Here is a 20679-nt window from a genome sequence, read left to right as displayed (position 1 = left end):
ATCCGAAATCATGTACTTCGACTTGGTCGAGTTTATTATCGCTGTCTCCCTTTTCAAAAAACAGGAAAATAGGGCACATATAGTCACACCGTTAAACTAATACCCAACAAGACAATACCCTGCAAGACCATGCTGAGTGCTTTTCATAATGGAAATTTCGTAGACATCCCTGGGCGTAGACTATCTTCGTGTCTGCCATATGATATACGAATGCAAAATGATAGAGAAAGCTCTCACTTAATCATTGTGGACGTGCTCATAGAACACCAAGCTTAGGAGCAGGTTTTGTTCCAGTTGTGATGTTACGCCAAGTAGAAGGAGAAAAAAAATAAGATCAATATCGTCGTCCTCAAAGCCAAGAAGCATGTGTGTGACCTCACGTTACGCCAGTGAATCAAAATTCAACCATCGCGCAACAATAATGACAATGTCGCAACCTGTATTTGTTGCGACAATCCACCCAATGTGACATAGGTTTGTCCCAACTTGAAAATAATAGGATTAACATCGTACACCACGAGTTAAGAGATTTTTAAGCCTTTCATTGCGATTTTCGAACGGTAACTTCGAGTCGGTAAACACTGCAACTCTGTTGAAGATCTATCATCAAACAGTTTCGACTTTGGGTTAGTAGTAATTGATTATTCACGAGTTGAAAAGTACGCAACAAATTCAGCTTCTGTTTTGTCTGCAACAAAAAATTTCGAGATCATGTCATTATCTGTTACCAGTAGGGATAAAGAGTAATCGTCGCGCCTTCTTTGTTGCTTGTTTTGTGCCTTTTTTGTCTGACAATTCTCTTCACTGCTACGCGTATCAGCTTAATTAGTTTTGCCGAAAAACCATGATCTGACAGTATCTGCCAAAGCTCATTTTCTATTCAATGAATCGTACGCTGCATTAGAATCAATGAACAGATAATGAGTCTACAAGTAATGCTTTGGAAATGGGTCTAGGATCATCCGCATTTCATTCAACTGTTCCGTCATTTATCGGCCCTCACGAAAATCTGCATAGTATTCGTCGACAAAGGACGCCTCAAGCAGCCTCAGTCTGCTAAATAAAACACGCGATAGTATCTGCTACGCCAAATTTAGAATGGTAATCCCGCTGTAATTAGCCCACTCTAGTCTGTGTCCTTACTTATAGCCCAACCAGTTGGTGGATTGATTGATGCGGGAACTCGTCATTCACAGCAGCCTTGTTGTTTTTCAGCTCTAAGGGACTTCTTAATAGCCTAGTTTAGTTTGGCCTAGTCTACACTTACACCGCCATCACTTGGAAAAATCCTGGAAAATGATAAAATTGACTACTTTTATCACTTTTCTTGTAGGTAATTATCAATGCATGCAAAGCATCAAAGATGTGTTACAAGTATTGAAGCGGCAAGGCCTACTGTGCAGCGTCATTAAATACAATTATACAAAGCCCTAGAACGACGACATCTCGTCAGCCGCTCCGTATAGTACATATTACTTATACATATCAAGCAAAAACGTTGGGAGTGACGTGGTTAAGAAAGTTAATGTCACTCCATTGAAAGTCTTCATCCTGGGATGGGACATTTGAGCCGTATGCCCTGGCCTTCTTAACGGTTTCTTGAGCGATTCAGCCAAGGAATTTCACATGCATCAAGATAGGCCGAGAAATTTCTTCTGATCTGCAAACAGCCCTTTAAGAACATGTTAAAACAAAAATTTTTATTGGCAACCTTTGAAGAATAATTTTCATGAGCAGCTTCTTAGGCAAAAGCCCAAGGAGAAACTCATAAGAAACATCTAAAGTAACGATGCTTGAAGAAAAATCTTTAGGAAAATATTGTAGGGAAAATGCCTAAGCGGAACTCTAACAGAAAAATCGGCTGCCATTTCAGGAGCGTCTACTCAACGCGGTTATTACGTTTGAATAAAAATAACAAATTGATTAATTGACCTTAATTAGGCTGATACAAATTTAATTTTGACTTTTTGTCTCCCCCCCTTCAACATTTTTTGGCTAGATTTTGCATTTTGAGGTGGCAGACAAAAAATATTTATCAAAATATCAGGTTTTGCTAAAAATTCTTCAACAAATCCGATGAGTTTTTAATATGTTTTAGATTAAATGCTTTATTATCCCCCCTCCCCCCCCTCGACCAGCCCAGCCAAAGAGTGGTGGGACAAAAAGTGAAATAAATATTTGTAACGGTCTTATTCACTCTTATTCACTCACGATCATCCCAAAAACCCGGCAATTTACACTGTACACATTGACGAAACTAGAACGCTTTGACGCACCTAAAGACACAAAATCTGATGATTGTTGACATATCGTGTCTTTGCATATAGGGTATTGGTTCAAAACAAAGGATTGAAGCGCTTTCTTCCATAAAAGCACTGCCGGTCAGTGGGAGATGGATTGTACATACATACATACACATACAAAACAAAGGATTGAAGCGCTGTTTGTTTTGTTTCTTATTTTTGTATTTGTTTTGTTAGAAGTGAGCAGAGCACCCATGAAAACAATAAGAACGGAATCAATCGGTGCTGTAATCGCTTGTTTCAAATACATAGGATTAATATGGGAGCGTGAGATTACTGATGGCACACATACCCTAGTATCTTGAGGCACATCCAGCTCCAATGTCGAGAACGTTGACCGAGCGTTGACATGCATAACACGCGCGCTATTGGGTTACTATGGATATAATTCAAGCGTTGCCTGTGTTTATTGTTATCTTATCTTATACGAAACTAAACTAATCATGTTTTATTCATAAGATCTTTACTATGCTCATAATAATCCCCGCTGTAATCCCTTTTTAAGAACTTGCCTGGATTCAACTAGGAGTTGTTGTAGGATTACTGCAGAGTTCAAGTGTTTGTTCAAGGATTCTTATGAATATCCATCAGAGATATTTTTTCAGAGATTTTTTTCTTTTTTACATCCAGAAGTTTCTATTGGAATTCTTCCATTTATTCTTGCTAGTATTCATCTACGAATGCCAGCTGGACATGCTTCAAGAATTCCTGATAAGATTTCTCTAGGGGTCTCCAGTTAGCCTAGTGGTTAAGGCTATGGATCGCCAATCCGGAGACGGTGGGTTCGATTCCCGTTCCGGTCGGGAAAATTTTCTCGACTCCCTGGGCATAGCGTATCATTGTACTTGCCATACAATGTACAAATTCATGCAATGGCGGGCAAAGAAAGTCCCTCAATTAATAATTGTGGAAGTGCTCAAAAGAACACTTAGTTGAAGAGAGGCAAGTTCCAATGCGATTGTCGAGCCATGAAGAAGAAGAAGAAGAAGAGAAATCTTTTCTCTAAGGATTTTTTCAAGTGTTCTTCAAGGAATTCCTCCAGAATTTTTTTTCCAAGAATTCGTTCTGACATTCCTCCAGAAATTTCTATTGGGATTCTTCGGATTCTTCTAGTTATTCATACTATTATTTCTCCAGGAATGCGTGCTGGTTTAGTTCTAGGATTTACCTGGGCATCTCTCTTTTGCCCTTCACCTTCTGATGAAATTACTACAGAAAATCGTCCTCAAATTCCTCCGAAATCTTTGGTTATTACTCCAGGAACCCCTCCAAGGATATCTTAGCGAATTCGTCCACAGATTGTGTCTGGGGATTCTTTCTGGAATTCTTTCAGTGATTCCTCCAAAAATATCTGCTAGGATTTCTCCAAGAATTCCTGATGAGTTTCTCCAGGAATTTTCGCTGAGATTCCTGCCCGGAATCCTTCAGATATTCCTGTTGGGTTGGGATTCTCCTAAAAATTCCTACTGAATCTCCTCCTGGGATTCTTTCCTAGGAAATTCTTCATTCTCCGGATATTCCATCAGAATTTATTCCATAAATTTCACCGCATACTCAGGAATTTCGAATAGTATTGCTCCCCAAATTTATCCGGTGATTTCTGCTGGGATTTTTCCAAAGAAACTGGTGGGATTGCTTCAGGGTACCTTAAGTAATTCTACTAAGGATTTATCCTTGGATTTATCCAAGATATCCTCTAGGGATTCTTTCAGGATTTTACAGTGGAACTTCGTGAGAGATTTGTGCAGTAGTTCCTCAAATAGAGTCACTACTGTATCAAAAGGCAGTCTGTAATGTAAAGTTTTCGCATTGCCTTATTTCCACATGGCACGACTATTTGAGGAAACCCAGAAATTTATTCTGGAGGGGTTCCTTTCAAATCTGTTGAAAATTGTTTGGAAAAAATCCTCAAGGAAATCCTGGGAAACATCACATGAGTCCTTGAGAAATTCTAGATAGAGATCCTGGAGAAATCCTGAAAAAAAGTTAATGGAGAAATCCTGGTTGAAGCCCCAGGAAGAATCCCCGAAAGATTTCCTGGATAAATCCAGCAAAAATCTAAAAGAAACACCTAGAGAAACCACAAAAGGTACGCTTAGAATAATCTAGGATGGAAACTCAAAAAGAACTGCTGGAGGAATCACAGAGGGAGCTCCTGAATGAATCTCAGAAGGAACTCCTTGATGAATCATCACAGTGGCGTCGTGTAACCTTACTTTTTACCTGTGCACCGACCCCAAAACTTGCAATTGCAGGGGATTTATGATCAAAATCGAAATAGAAATGAGTGAAAGCAGCTATTCTCGTCATTGTCTTATTATTACAAGCAAATTTGTTAAAAAAAATTCAGGAATTTATACTTGATGCACAGATAAAAAGTGAGGTTACGCGACGCCACTGATGAATCACTGAAGGATCTTCTGGGTGAATCTTAACAGAACTCCTGCAGAAATCTCAGAAGCAACTCCTAGTTAATCCTGGAAGAAAATGGAAACCCAGAAAGAATTCCAAGAGAAACCGGTGAAGGAAGTTTTGATGGAAAAAGAGCTCCTTGGGAAATCTCAAAAGAAAGAATCCTCAAAATAAGTAATTCCAGAAGAAACTCCTTGAAAAATCCTATAAGAAACTCCTGGAGGAATCCCAACCGGACGCTTTATAAATCGTAGAAGAAAATCCTGAGGAATCCCAGTATAACTTGTTAAGAAAGTCATGAAAGAATCCTCAAAGGGAGGAATTACTGAACACACTCTTTGGGAAATCCCAGCAGGGACCCCTACATACGCTTAGTAGGAACACTTAAAGTATTCTAGGAGGAAATTTTCGGAGGAATGCTAGGAAGAACTCCTGGAGGAATCACTGTAGGAATATTTGGAAAGATGCCGATGGGATTTATGGATCAAATATCTGGGAAAGACTCGAAAACAATTTCTAAAGGAACCCCGGAAGAAAATCCTGGAGTCTTCAATTTAAGTATTCCTCCAGGAGTAGCTTCTGAGATAACTCCCAGAGTTCTTTCTGGGATTCCTTCTGGACCCAAGTAATCCCTCTATTGAAGCTGTACCAAGGGATGGGATCATTCATTTGCAATCACTTACATTCACTTGCTCTTAACTCGCTTCAGAAACATCGTAGCAAAAATCAATGTATGGAACACTTTTTCAGTTTTGTTTCACCTGAAACTTTGTAGAACAATGTACTAGCGTAGCATCAATAATTAAGTCAACAGGAGGCAGCAAACGCAACTCTCCACGGCAGGTTCAGATAAAACCACAAGGCTGATTTCATCCATACATTGTTATTTGATGACATGCTTCTGAACTGAGATAGTAGCAATGAATGTAACTCTTTGCAAATGAATGATCCCATCCCTGGCTGTACCTATTGCATATATAACGTACATATATTGACATACTGTTCCCATATATAAACTGTTTCAGTTAAATTAAAGTGTGAAGTGGATTGACTAATTCAACATTAGTTTACATAGAGAAGTTTTTAGAACATGGTTTATATGGGCAATATATGCAATACGTGTAGCATCAACTGCGTGATTACTTGGGAAGTTCCTTCTGTGAATCCTTTTGGAGTTCCTTCTGGAATTCCTTCGAAAATTTCTCAAAAATATGGGATTCCTTGTTTAGAATTCCACCATAGAAGCTTTCTCCAGGAGCTCTTTCTGGGACTCCTCCAGATGTTTCTTTTAAGATTGCCCTTAGAGTTCCTTCTGGAATTTCTGTAGGACATTTTTCTGAGATTGACTAGTAGTTCCATCTAGGAGTCCTCAAAGAGTTCTTCTTTTTTTTCTTCTGAGATTATTTGAGCAGCTCTCGGAACTTATGGAGGAATCCCGAATCCCGAGAATCTTGGAACAAATTCCTTGAGGAATCCTGGAACTCCTGCAAGAATCTCCGATTTTTGGGGAAATTTGAGAAGCTCCAGAGTTTGCTTCCCAGAAGTAGTGCTTACGATGGAACCTTTTAAGGAAGCTCAAAAAAGAATCCTGGAAGAATCCCAGAAATAGCTTCCTGAGGAATTTCAGAAAGATCTCCTGGAGGTATCTCAGGAAGAATCTCGGAAGAAACCACGTGTGGTCTATACCAATGATTATAGTTTACCAAGAATTCTACCGAAAACGTGTTCATGATTTAAAGGAATCCTTTTCCAATCTTCCAAAGAATAGGCGGTTTCTGGCCTTTTTTTGAAGTAATTTAACGAAAATTTTCGCAGTAATATTCCAATGCTAAGAAAAAAGCTTAAAAGCATAGACATTGCCATAGATCTTTCCAGAAATCTGGCGGAAATTGTCTATCGAAGCCCATATTTATTTAGTACAAATCATTTGAGGTCAACAGGATTTTCAATACGAATACACCAAAACATTACAGGAATTTCACTATTAATCTGCTCAGGATCTAACTCAGCATCCTGAAAAATCTTGTCCGAAAATTTCCAGAAAAAATTATTTTCAAAAAGTGCACCACGAGCCAAAACGCCCGAATCCCTGTCCTTGATCAAATGTTATAAAAATTCTGAAGAGATACCTAAGTAAATGTTCGTAATTTTTTATTTTAAGATTTTCAGGATAACTTCCTGAAGGAGTTTTAGAAGAAAAAGAAACAGTTTTAGAAATAATTTGATGATAAACATTAATTCTAAAAGGGATACCTTCATGGCCTCACTTTCGTCACCTCGCTGAGTGTGTTCCATCAAAGACGAGCTCTGAAAGGCGCCTGGGGTCCAATGGACCTCAGGTATCCCTTTTAGGGTTAATTAACATTACAAAACCAAAGAAAAAGATAATAAATTGTAGTTTATATACAATGTTCAATAAACTTCAAAAAAAATCGAGAAATTAATCTGAACATAACTACTTAAAAAGTACCAGATATTGCGTAAAAGTTAGGTAAAAGTTCATAATCAGTATTTGTAAAATACGATGATGAAATCAAATCTGTTACCATGTTGGGTTTATGATTTATGATATTGAGTTGCCTAAAACAAAATACAGATGATAGTCCATCACATACTCATCAAACACTTTTTTTCCCTTACCCCACAGAACCTACCTCAACGGCAACCCTAGATCGACGACCGCGGCGCAGCTCCACGTGGCAACGCAACTCCATGCGCAAGACTCGACCCATCACGCTGCCAGATCATAACGAATCCTCACAGGATGCCTCCTACATCGACGACAGTATTAATGCATCACTCAGCACTGTGTGCACCGACCTCGCCAGCCTGCCTCACCCGGAGTCCCATCAGCAGGAATCGCTTACCCTCGAGGATCACAACGAACTCAGCTCCATCACAACTCTGCCGGCGTCGGAACTGGAAGCGCTCCCACCCGACTCTCCCATCACCTACGAATCGTCCTACCAGCAGACTGAACCGCCACCTCCAACCCACCCGACGCCCAGTGCTCCCATCACCGAGGAGGATCTCATTCCCTACCTGGTGTCGGCCTCCCTCTACGAGCGGGATCCTCCGCTGGAAACGAACCTCGACAGCCCGACGCAAACAACCCGTCCGCGGCAAACCGGCCGGCGATCCGAGGTGCGACCACGCGTGGTATCGATCACGGCCGAGAGGGACGCGACCACCAACCAGCTGATCATCCGAACCAGTACCAGTCCGCCTAGTCAGCGAACAACCAATAGCATGCCAGTTGCAGCGGCGACGGCGGTGGCATCGTCATCATCGTCCTCGTCGTTCCATCAACAGCATCACAACTCACATCACAGTCACCATTCGTCGCACCATCATCACAATCATCGATACGGCGGGATGGGATCGGAAACGAGTTCGATTGGGTCGTCGCGGAACCCGAGTCCTGTGTCGCTGCTGTCGACGACCACGTTCAGCTCGATCGCGTCCGGAATGGGCACCGAAAGGTAGGATGTTCTTCTGACTGTTACGCTTTAACTCAACTGATTACCCATAGCCATGCTTTATGTACATAACAATACGGCAGAGCCAGCTCTTTATGTGGGACTTGTGTCGTGGCGCGGGAATAAGATTTCCACGATCTTCTGCATCTGATAGGCCATGACTATTCTGTAGGCATCATCCCAAGGGGTCGTGTTAGCTGCCTGGCAGAAATTCGCGCTCCATTCATGCAAGCTCTTTACATCATTCTTCTAGCTCTTAAGCAAGATGCGCGGAGTTCTGTTATTTCTGGCCACCACCAGTACACCGGTTTGCGTTCATTTCTGGGTAGGGATGGGCTTGCCATTGCGGGGCGTCACATGCACGGCTCCAGAAGGTCACAACAATTATGTACTCTGCACCGTTCCTATTGTATGTAGTTTTTTTTTTGTCGCCAACGTTCGCGATCGCGACATCAACGTTCATTCTAGCCATAGCTTCGAATAGAGCCTAGTCCCTCGCGTTAGTTGAGCGGCTACGCCAATCAATCGCCCAGGCGTTGAGCTCTCCACCGATGATCACGGGACTCAATCCCACTGTTGCGCTTGTTAGCGAATCCAGCATAGCCGAGAACTGGTCTATGCAATCCCCCAATAGTACCGTTGATCTTCGCTATTGCGTCCTCGTGCGACGTGAACATTTTTCAAGACACGGACACGTTCAATGCTTCCAGTGAGCTATTAGCTCTTTGAAGGAAGCACGACACGAGACAACGGACTAGCATGCAACGTCCAGTGGCAACGCCGTAAACTTTTCCTGACAGCTGTGGTGGGAATCGAACCCACGCTACTCAGCACAATACGACTAAATGCTTGGTGACACTGGCCGCACGATCACGAAGCCACACATATTCCTTGGATCGGAACACGACCGGTTGTACAGATCACCACTACCTTGGCCTTATTCCCTAGCAGTTACGGTATGGGACCAACAGTAGGGCGATGTCTGTACTTGACACCGAGACTGACTGCTACAGCAACTGTGGCTTCACAAACCTAACCTGCATTATTGTCGATTGGTTCGACCTCCTCGCATGCCTGGACATTTAGACCCGCTCGTCGTGTGACCCTTGTTCGTCGTGCACATTATTTTGGCGATGTGGGCTTCCACTCTGCACTTCCAGCAGAGTTTGCTTCTGTCAGGGTCTTAATACGCCCACGATTTGTATCCTTGTTCGAAGCCTGGAGGCTCGTAGATGCTGAATGGGCACACTGATCTGCCTACTCTGATCTTGCCGACTACAGCCGCGTTGTTCTTCTCCCCTACATGGGGCTTTTTTTCCTTCTAAACCATAGGGGGATAATCTGCAAACAGACACCCTAACATCAAGGATAGGGTAGTGCAGGGCTGAGGCCGTCTTCTACAACAAAAGTAAAAGCCAGGACTACTCTCTCCTCGTACCCACTAAACACATCCCTATGGTCGCCAAACTCTACGTCTCTCCGGAACCACCAAGAAGGTATTGCTTCAGAGAGGGGCTAGTGCACATCGCACCTTCAAGGTTAGCTGCGTAGCCAAGCAGCAACGAACATTGATGACTCGCTCTGCAGAGTCCATCACGGTAACATGCTGGTGCTCAGCCAGTTTCCCGAGTGGTCCTCGCCACTCCCTTTGTGTTCGCAAGGCGGGCAGGGTCAACCTCGCCCGCGCCCAACTGCTTTGCAGATATCAAGAACTGATGCCCACGTGTAACCCGATCTGACCTGCCCGCAAAGGAAGGGTATCACTACCCTTCAGGCCTTATCAGATGCACCCGAAGGTTGCAGACAGCAGGGTCTCACCTACCCCGACCCTTGCCGGGGACCCCTTTCCAACCGCGGGCTCGGATCCAACCCAGTAGACCGACGCCACGACAGCACCGCTACCGGGACTTCCTCTCCGCGGCCACTTAACCGCTGTAAGGGTCGGTCTCGACCGCAGGGCACCGGTATGACCTACGAAGCCGACTCCGAACCCCTGGACCACCTCTTGTACTGCATCTGGACTAGCCATTCTCTGAGTCCACGCGCCACCTCCTCTGTAGCTCCCAGACGATATGGGTGATAGCCGTTGAAACGGCGTTCCAGCCAAACTCATCCCTACACATCCTCTGGACCAAATTGTCCGGAGTTGTGTCCTTCCCGCATGTGGCAAGCATGCGGTCACGCATTGTACGAAAACGCGGACACACGAACAAAACGTGTTCCGCCGTTTCCTCTAAACCATTGCACACTGGGCATTCGGGAGAATCCGCATGCCCGAAACGGTGTAAATACTGTCGGAAGCAACCATGACCTGTAAGGACCTGTGTCAGGTGGAATGTAACTTCCCCATGGCGCCTATTAATCCATCTATCTACCCTCGGTATCAACCTATGGGTCCGCCTTCCTTTGGTGGAACTGTCCCACGCACGCTTCCATTTGACCATGGAGGCCATCCTGGCAGTCCTGCGTATGCCTCTTGTGCCGCGCATTTCGAAGTACTCCATGTCCTCACTGATAAGAATGCTGATAGACACCATACCAGTAATGACGCAGAGAGCGTCGTGTGACACGGTACGGTACGCGCTCGCAACCCTCAGGCACATAAGCCTGTAAGTACTTTCCAGCTTCCGTCGGTAGCATTCAGTAATTAGCGCGGTGCCCCACGCCGGGCCGCCATACCTATGTATGGACGTAGCAACACTAGCCAGAAGCTTGCGCTTACTGGCGTACACCGCTGAGCTATTGGACACCATCCGGGACAGTGCCGCAATAGCTGTGGAGGCTTTTACAGCCATAATCGACGTGGCTACCGAAGGTAAGCTTATCGTCGATAATCACGCCCAAGTGTTTGACGGAGCGCTTTGACAGGATAGTGCACTCGCCTACACTGATCTCCGTTTGCTGCTCCGACTTCCGTTTGTTAACAACCGTCACCTCAGTCTCGTGGTTTGCCAGCTCCAGTTTCCTGAACCGCATCCACGCCTCCACAACCTTGATCGAGTGGTCGGTAGTCAACTTCAGCTCCTCGATCGTTTCACCGTAGACTTCGAGCGTAATGTCGTCGGCAAATCCGACAATCTCCACTCCCACTGGGTACTCTAACCTCAACACCTCGTCGTACATGACATTCCATAACACCGGACCCAGGATGGAACCTTGCGGGACTCCTGAGGTTATGTGAAAGCACTTCCGACTCACCTCCGTGTCGTAGACTAGTACACGATTCTGAAAGTAACTTTCGAGAATCTTGTACAGGTACTCCGGTATCCCCAGACGCAAGAGCGCATCGGCAATAGCAGACCAGCTGGCGCTATTAAACGCATTCCTTACATCCAGAGTAACTACCGCGCAGAAGCGAATTCCCCTCCTCTTAGGCTCGATTGCTTTCTCGGCGGTTTTTGCAACCGACAAGATAGCGTCTACGGTGAACCTCTCCTTCCGGAAGCCGTACTGGTTGCTCGAAAGACCATTTTCGCCCTCAGTGAACCTCACCATTCTATTGAGGATGATCTTTTCGAGCACCTTCCCCGCCGTGTCAATCAAGCATATTGGTCTATATGCCGACGGGTCTCCGGGTGGTTTCCCCGCCTTTGGCAATAGAACCAGGCTCTGCCTCTTCCAAGCTTCTGGGAAAACTCCCTCGTCCAGGCATTTCTGCATAGCAGACCTGAACATCTCGGGAGCCTCTGCAATAGCTACTTTCAAGGCCAAGTTCGGAACTCCGTCCGGATCTGGGGCCTTACCTACGCTAAGGGACTCAGCTATCCCTGCAAGTTCCACATCGGTGACCCTCTCCTCATCGCCAGCCCCAGTCCCCGGCTGTCCTACGAAAGGAGGCCAAGGACTAGGATCGTGACGCGGAAAAAGTCCTCCGATGATCCCCTCTAACATCTCTGGAGATTGCTCTGTAGGAGCCATCACACCTCTCGTCTTGGCCATAACGATCCTGTAGGCGTCACCCCACGGGTTCGCATTGGCACTCTGACAGAGACCCTCAGAGCAGGCCTTTTTGCTTGCTCTTATCTCAGTCTTAAGCGCGGCTTTTGCAGCGGCGAACACCACCCGCCGTTCGTTTCGCTCTTCCTCTGATCGTGCTCGCTGCATCCGCCGCCTAGCCCGTAGGCAGGCGCGGCGCAGGTCCGCAAACGCGTCGGTCCATCAGTAAGCCGGTGGCCTCCCATTTCTAGGGTGGACTCGCCTAGGCATGGTCGCATCACACGCACGTGAGAGCACCGCTACCAGCTCGTCGCCGTCTAAACCGATTAAGTTTCGCTCACGGCGGAGCGCTTCCCTAAATACCTCTTCGTCGAAGTATGATGTCTTCCACCTACGAGGGCTTGGCCTTGGCCTAGTCGCCTCTTCTTCTATCCGCTGTCTGCTGTTGTTGTAGTCGATACTGTAGCGAACCGCCAGGTGGTCGCTGTGAGTGTAGCCATCATCTACTCTCCAGTTCGAACTACTTGTTAGGCCAGGACTACAAAAGGTCACGTCAATAATTGACTCCGCTCCGTTTCGACTATAGGTACTCTTGGTACCGACGTTAGCCAAGTCGACATCTAAGATGGCCAGTGTTTCTAGCAGGACCTGACCCCGCTGGTTCGTGAAACGGCTTCCCCATTCCACAGCCCAGGCATTAAAGTCACCCGCTATTACCACCGGCCTTCGCCCTGTTAGCACGGTCGTTAAGCGGTCCAGCATTTGCGTGAACCGCTCGATCGGCCACCGCGGAGGCGCATAACAGCTACAGAAGAATACCCCGTTTACTTTGGCGACCACGAAGCCCTCATAGGTAGTAGACACCAACTCCTGGACGGGGTATTTACCCGTCGTCCATATCGCCGCCATTTTCCTGGTCCCATCCGAGGCCCAGTTGCCGTTGCCGGCGGGTACTCGGTATGGGTCCGATATGATGGCGATATCCATCTCCCACTCAGAAACTGCCTGACAAAGCAGTTGCTGAGCCGCATCACAGTGGTTCAGGTTCAGCTGCGTTACCTGCACTGTGCTTTGTTGTTCACTGCGGCTTTCTTGAAGGCCGGGCACCTTGGACCACCTATCGGATGTCTGTTGTTCGAGGATTTCCCGGTACAGATCATGCAGATGGGCGGACTCGTGCAGCTTTGGGCCTTATGACCTTCAGCGCCGCCTCGCCTGCACAGTTTGCGCCTGTCGGGGCCTTTGCAGTCCCACGACTTGTGTCCTGGTTCCAGACACCTGCAGCAAACCTCTGGTGGCTCGTGGAATGTCAGGTGACATGCATACCAACCCACCTTTATGCTCCCTACTTTAACGGACTTTTTTACGTCTGCCATAGGTAGCTGAATCAAAGCTATCTGTGTCCCTGCTGGCCCTTTCCGTAGCTTAACGGCTGAGGCGGCCACCTGCACATCGCACTGTTGCCGCAGTGCCGAGACGAGCTCTTCCACTTCGGTGATCTCAATGTCCTTGACCTTCAGAGTCGCCTCATGTGTCAGAGCCCTCACCACCAAGGACCTCTTCTGCCAGCCTCTTATAGGCGGCGCCCTTGTGCTCCTTCTGGCGCTTTAGCTCCAGGACCATCTCGCCCGTACGAGTACGTCTAATACTGTGTACGTCGGCTCCCTCAAGCTTGGCGTCGCTTCGCATCATCTTTAAGACGTCCGGGTCCGAGTACTTGGACTGTTCCGTCTTGATGACGATCGCGTCGCCTTTCTCGCGCTTGGCACCTGCCCTCCTACGCCTTGGCTTGGCGTCCTGCGCTACTACCTGCGGATTCGCCTTCTTCTTCCTCTTCCGCTCTACCTTCGTCCAAAGGGGTGCTCCCCTTGGATCGCCCTGCTCTGTGGCTGTTGAGGGCCCACCAGCGGTCGCAACCCCTTGTTCCCATCGTTCCGGGACGGGCCAGCTTTTTCAGGCCCACCCTTCCCAGCTTTCCGGGAACCCTGGCTGGGGTCCGACCTTCCGGCATTATTACCGATATTTGGGGTAATGATTCGCCTGGCCTTGCGGGCACCGCCAGACAGCTCCTCGCCTGACGGTTGCCTCGCCCGCTTCTGCGATTGCTTGCCCCGTTTGTCACGAGCAGTCGCTTCCGCCTTATTCGGACTTCCTGCGAAGGAGAAGGCCTCCGTTTCTCAATTGCAGGCTCCGCTGCTGCAGCAGTCAGCAACGCGAGTGCCGCGTGCTCCTGCTTGGCATCGTCGATCGACGCCCTAAGTCGAAGCAGGGCCGTTTTCAGGTCCTTGCTTATGTTGGACTTAGTGGATGCAAAGTCGATGATTTTTCCAAGCTGCTGCTCAGCCACCTCTATTGTGGACTTGTCCTACATGGGGCTTGATCGCAGCAATCTGCGTGCCTGCCGGACCCTTTCGCAGGCGGATCGGTGCACTTAGTACATCTACCTCGCATTGCTGCTTAAGTTCGGCTGCGAGCTCCTCTGCGTCGTTGATCTCGTTCATGTATTTACACTGGCCCAGCAATTTCTCTAAGTATTCATCCAGGCGTTTCTCCAAGGATTCCTCCAAGATTTTCTCCTGGAATTTCCCGGTGTGGAAACACACCGTCTCCAGATTGGCGATCCAAAGATTTTTAAAGAATTACCACAGATATTTCTCCAGGAAATCCTTTTAAAATTTCGCCAGTAATTCCTCCTCCTTGTGCTAAAGATTCTTGTTGAGATTGCTCCAGTGACGTCAAAAATTCCTATTGGAATTCTTCCAATCCGGAAGAAAATCCTTCAAGGATTTCTCCAGGAATTCTTCCAGAGATTTCATCTAAAGATTCCTCATGCAATTCCTTATGCGATCTTTTCAGAAAACCATTTTGGGGTGCCCCGAGCCATCCAGTGACTTCTCAAGCAATTCCTGCCTCCAGAAATTTCTTCAGACCCTAAACTCCCTTGTTGAAGGAAGTTGAAGATTCTTTAGCAGCTCAAAAAACAATACATAAGTCAGCTGACAAGGATGGTATCAGTACTGAACTCATCAAGACGGCCTAAAAATCCTTTAAGAGCTATTTCTGGAAACATTCAGCTAAAAACTACTTTCCTTCCTTAAGCGCACGGCATAAAAATCACAAGGCAGTAGAAACCTATGTAAACATACATTTTGAATGTAAACATGTGACGTCATTCTAATCGTTTTTCACATGATCAAATTGATGTGAAGTACTAGATCGCCTCTGAACGATTTGAATTACGTCACCAAAAAACTGTTAGTTTTCCGGAAGATATCATCTTCTAAATATTGTACACCGTGCTTAAGCGATGAACGGACCACCGCACCGCAACATTGGGCCAATTGGCCGCAGTTTCGATCCAACAACAACCACCAGGAACTCAATCGTCACCTGGTGTTATGATTGTTGAATGGTAACCAAGGGAAACGGCTACCGCGATTATCCTTGACCAAAGCACCCAAATGATGGGCTCTATGCAGTTCGCCTAAAAAGCGTTTTTTTTTTTCTTTAATTGAAAATAGGTACTACCTTTTTGTTTAATTGGTGTGTTTGAATTTTTATCTGATTAGTAGTTTGATGCAAATTATCAGATACATTTTGGTGCTTCTCAATTAATTGCAAGACTTTATTTTCTTATTTTGTGTTTTACAAAGTTGTTACAAAGTTATGCATGAAGAATGCAAAACTTGTATTTCTTCCAATTTTTGGGTGTATCAGGATGCAGTGAGGCGCATGCCAGCACGTGGTAATTTAGTCGATACCTCCTCCACCCGCAATCAATTACGTACCTACCTACATTTGCAGTCAGCAGCCTTAGAACACTTAGTTGCGGAAAATCGTTGCATTGAACTTGACTCATGGCCTTTGGCGGCGACAGCACCAGCACGCTTCCTCAGTCCCAATGGCACTGTTCAGTTACAACATGTTTGTGATCTCGTCCAAGGACTTTCCGGCCCTGTTCGAGTGAGCCATCGGTTTCCGGTTTTCACCGTGGGAGTACCTAATCGCTATTTTTCGTCTTTCCTATCTTTTCGCAGATCCCACTCAAGGCCAGACGATGACGACTCGCGGCAACGCACGGGTGACGTAACGAGTTTGGCCCTCGGAACGGAATCGACGGTCACGGCGGCGACTGGTAATGGCAATGGGACCACCACCCGGAACGGCAACGGATCGCTGCCTCACGCGACGGCAATTGCCATCGGGGAAGTGGATTCCGACTCCTCGGATGATGACGAATCGGTACCGGAAATGGACCGGAACGGACGACCGAAACCAAAGTGGCCGCACATGTTGTCCCGGGCGATGGCCTGTAGCTTCTGCACGCTCGGCCTTTTCAACATGTCCCGGTTCGCCATTTTCAGTATTCATTTCGGGGCGAACTTTATCGTTCAGTTTCTGATCTTCTCGTTCCTGTTCGGGATTCCGATGCTGTGGTTGCAGATGGTGCTCGGATCGAGAGTTCGGGGCGGACCGGTGACCATGTGGCGGATCAGCCCGATTTGTAAGGGCATTGGGATAGCGCTGATTCTGGCGCAGGGCTTAATCTCACTCTACTCGGCCATTTCGCTCAGCTGGGTGCTAGTCTATTTCCGGGATTCGTTCGTGTCCCGAAGTGAGAAATACCGGTGGCAGGAGATATTCGAGATGTACCGAGGTCCAGGGAACCAATCATTCCGCCTTTCGGATACTGTGGCAGACTACTTTAACGGGGTGGTTCTTCAGCGGTTTCAATTGGGTCCAGGGGTTCGGGGTATCAACGGAATCGGTGCCGTACGGTTCCAGTTGGCCTTCAACCTGGCCATATTGTGGACATTCGTGTTTGTGGTGTTGTGCAAGGGAATCCGCTCGTTCGGGAAGATCGTGATCGGATTGTTCTGCCTAGCTTTCATCGGTCTCATAGCGGTCACTTCCAAGTTCCTTTCGATGGTAAACTACGACAGTATCAAAAACGTCTTCCCAGCTACGGATTGGGCGGACTTCTTTATCAACTCCAAGAGTTGGATGAGTGCAGCGCAAGAAACGTTCCTGACCTGGGGTCTCCTGGGGATTTCGGTGTATTCGATCAGCTGCAGAACCAACCGGAAGGGAAGTGGCTCGAGGAGGACCAAACGAGAGCTGCGACGAGATGCCCTGCTGGTGGCGGTTGTGACGCTTACCGGATTGATGCTGGCGGCCGCTTTTGGAAGTGCTTGCGTGCAGATTTTGAACAGTCGAGGGTACTACTACTTTCCTGGATCGTACGGTAAGTATTTGTTCTTATTTCTCAGTGTTAAGATTAGGCTTCTGGACCTCCTCTTCATTACCGAATGTTCGGATTTTGCCACCTAATCTATTATAACAATATCTCTCAAATTTTTATTCAGAAAACATCGGAACGGACATCTTCCTGCTTCCGGCGGACCAGCCACTTCCTCCCCAGCACGCCAACATGCCCACCAAATGGCTCATCCGCTATTCGATGGTCCTGGGCGAAAGCTTCAAACGGCCGTACGCGAACCCGCACCAGGAAAGTGGCTACCAGGTGCTCCGTCTGGTGACGGAGCTGTTCCCCTCGACGCTGGCCGCGGCCACTCAGGAACACATCGCCCCCATATGGAGCCTGATTGGATTCCTGACACTGTTGTTGTTTGGGCTGGGCCAGCTTTGCGCCATGTGGAAACCGATTGCCGGAGCGATTGGCGATTCACCGTCGTCGATTGTGCTCAGCTGTGTGACCGGGCTGTTCATGGGCATCCCGCTGGCCACCGAGAGCGGTATCACGATCATACACTATCTGGACATGGTGCTGGGTGGGGCGTGGTGGTTACTGCTGCTCTGGATCGGACATATATTGGCGATATTTTTGGTGCGGGGACGACCACTAACAAGTAAGTGTAAGAACGTGTTCATTCAGAATGAACAAGGATGAAAATATCGTTAACCCTCTACTTCCCATGGTTGCTCTAGAGCACCATCGATTTTCGACGAACTCCGGACAAACGGAATTAGATGAATATGATGCAATAATTTTTAGAATATGGTTATAACCTCATAAGGTTAACCCAACTACTACCTACTTGTTTCAATAGTTGAACTATTGATAAACAATCAAAAACCTATTGATTTACAACCAAAATTTTTTTCATTGATTTCGAAAAATTTAGCCAACTTGCAATAACTTTTGTTCTACCACTTTTTTCGGAAACGCTGTTTTGGCATAGATATAGCCGTTCAAAGTCGTGGGAAGGAAAGGGTTAAGATAGACGAGTGCACCGATGAACTGAATTCATCGCGGTCCGAGAATTTCGACTAGAGCGGGGCCATTCCCAATTAGAATTGTTCAATTCTGATTGGAAATCGTTCACTTTTGATAGGAATCGGCCCGATCTAGTGTCAACATTATCGGACTGCGATGAATTCAGTTCATTGGTGCACTCGTCTATACCTTTGGACTTATCCACTGATGAACCAAATTCACTCGGTCCGAAAATTTTAACACTGAGCGAGGCCGTTTCCAATAGACGAGTGCACCGTTGAACTGAATTCATCGCGGTCCGAGAATGTTGACACTAGAGCGGGGCCGTTTCCAATCAGAAGTGAACGATTTCCAATCAGAATTGAATAATGGCCTCGCTCTAGTGTCAAAATTCTCGGACTGCGATGAATTCAGTTCATCGGTGCACTCGTCTATAAAGATTCTAGTGTCAAAATTCTCTGTCTGAGTGAATTCGGTTCACCAATGGTGAGGTCCATGGATGATCGGTCACAAACGACAATCACATGGTTCATCAAGTGGGATGAACTTATCCACCGATGAACAAAATTCACTCCGTCCGAGAATGTTGATAATAGACGAGTGCACCGATGAATAAAATTCATCGCGGTCCGAGAATTTTGACACTAGAGCGGGGTCGCTTCCAATCAGAAGTGAACAATTTCCAATCAGAATTGAACAATTCTGATTGGAAGCGACCCCGCTCTAGTGTCAATATTCTCGGACCGCGATGAATTCAGTTCATCGGTGCACTCGTCTATAGAGCGGGGCCAATTCCAATGAGAATCATCCTGCCCCGCTCTAGTATCGGACCGAGTAAATTTTGTTCATTGGTGGATAAGTCCATGGACTTATCCACCGATGAACCTAATTCGTCGCTGTCCGAGAATTTTGACACTAGAGCGGGGCCGTTTCCAATCAGAATTGGACGATTCTGATTGGAACACACCCCGCTCTAGTGTCAAAATTCTCGAACCGCGATGAATTCGGTTCATCGGTGGATAACTCCATAAGAGTACACCGATGAACATGAAGTTCATCAAGTCTGAAAAATGAACTTATACACCGATGAACAGAAGAATTCACACAGTCCGAGCATTTTTACACTAGAGCCAATCAGAATGGTTATTCTAGTGTCAAAATTATTGGTCCGAGTGAGTTCGGTTCACCAATAGATAGTTCCGTCCATAGATGGACTTATCCACCGATGAGCCAAATTCATCGCGGTCCGAGAATTTTGACTCTAGAGCGGGGCCGCTTCCAATCAGAAGTGCACCATTTTCTAATCAGAATTGAACAATAGACGAGTGCACCGATGAACTGAATTCATCGTGGTCCGAGAATTTTGACACTACAGCGGGGTCGTTCCTAATCAGAATTGTTCAATTCTGATTGGAAATCTTTCACTTCTGATTGGAAGCGACCCCGCTGTAGTGTCAAAATTCTCGGACCGCGATGAATTCAGTTCATCGGTACACTCGTCTATAGTCCCAAAGGACAATCACATGGTTCATTATATGAGGTTATGCAGGATTCATGTCAAACAAAATCTAACTGGAATCTTCATCCAGGTGACCTGCTGGTGAACGATCTTCGCCTCGGACAAACGCTGTCCGCATTCATTGCGTTCGCGTGGAACTTCCTGCTGCCGATCGGGATGATCTTCTTGTGCATCATGGAGTACAGGGTTTCCAACTCGAACTCGCTGTTCAACTGGAAGCACGGAGGATACTGGCCGCTGTGGGCTCGCCAGATCGGAGGGTTCATCCAGGTCGCTTTCCTACTGTTGGTCCCGGTGGTTACGGTCGTGCAGATCTACCGCTACCTGAGCAAGGGACCACCGGATATTCTGGATGTAAGCTGGAGCTTCTTTATTTTTGTAATGTTCATCAAATTCATGTTTACGCCTCCTATTTCAGCGATTCGACCGTTTGCTGCGTCCTTCCATGGGATCGCAGGACGGAACGTCCAATATCGGCAATAGCAGCCGGCTGCAGTATACCCGACGACCGGCGCCGCCCCTTCCGGTGCGGACCATCAATTCCGGATCGACTATGATTTCACTGGAATCGAGACCGCCGCAGGACGATGCACCGCCCAAGTACACGCCACCTCCGTCGTACACCACGGCCACCGGAGCCAGGATCGCCAAAATGTTGCGCAACAGCATCCGGCGTAGCGTTCGAAGGTAAGACCAAACAACCATTCAAAGCCCCACTTATACCGTAAACGGGGGTCAAATTGATCAGCGGGGTGAAATTGATCATTCGGATACTACATTGTAATTCCATAT

The 20679-nt window shown here is 46.8% G+C and overlaps 1 protein-coding gene across 1 annotated transcript in view; it reads left to right on the top strand.

The window, feature by feature from the left end:
* LOC109403726 (sodium-dependent transporter bedraggled) overlaps positions 1-20679 on the top strand; it is a 358384-nt gene that overhangs the window by 325187 nt on the left and 12518 nt on the right. The window contains exons 3-7 of the mRNA XM_062856205.1: positions 7363-8197; positions 16168-17375; positions 17497-18000; positions 19958-20241; positions 20306-20574. Coding sequence (XP_062712189.1) covers positions 7363-8197; positions 16168-17375; positions 17497-18000; positions 19958-20241; positions 20306-20574 — 3100 coding nt within the window. The remainder of the gene's footprint in view (positions 1-7362; positions 8198-16167; positions 17376-17496; positions 18001-19957; positions 20242-20305; positions 20575-20679) is intronic.

Source organism: Aedes albopictus, chromosome 3 (assembly GCF_035046485.1).
Source record: "Aedes albopictus strain Foshan chromosome 3, AalbF5, whole genome shotgun sequence".
NCBI classification, from domain to species: domain Eukaryota; kingdom Metazoa; phylum Arthropoda; class Insecta; order Diptera; family Culicidae; genus Aedes; species Aedes albopictus.
This window is presented reverse-complemented; position numbering and strand designations above follow the sequence as displayed.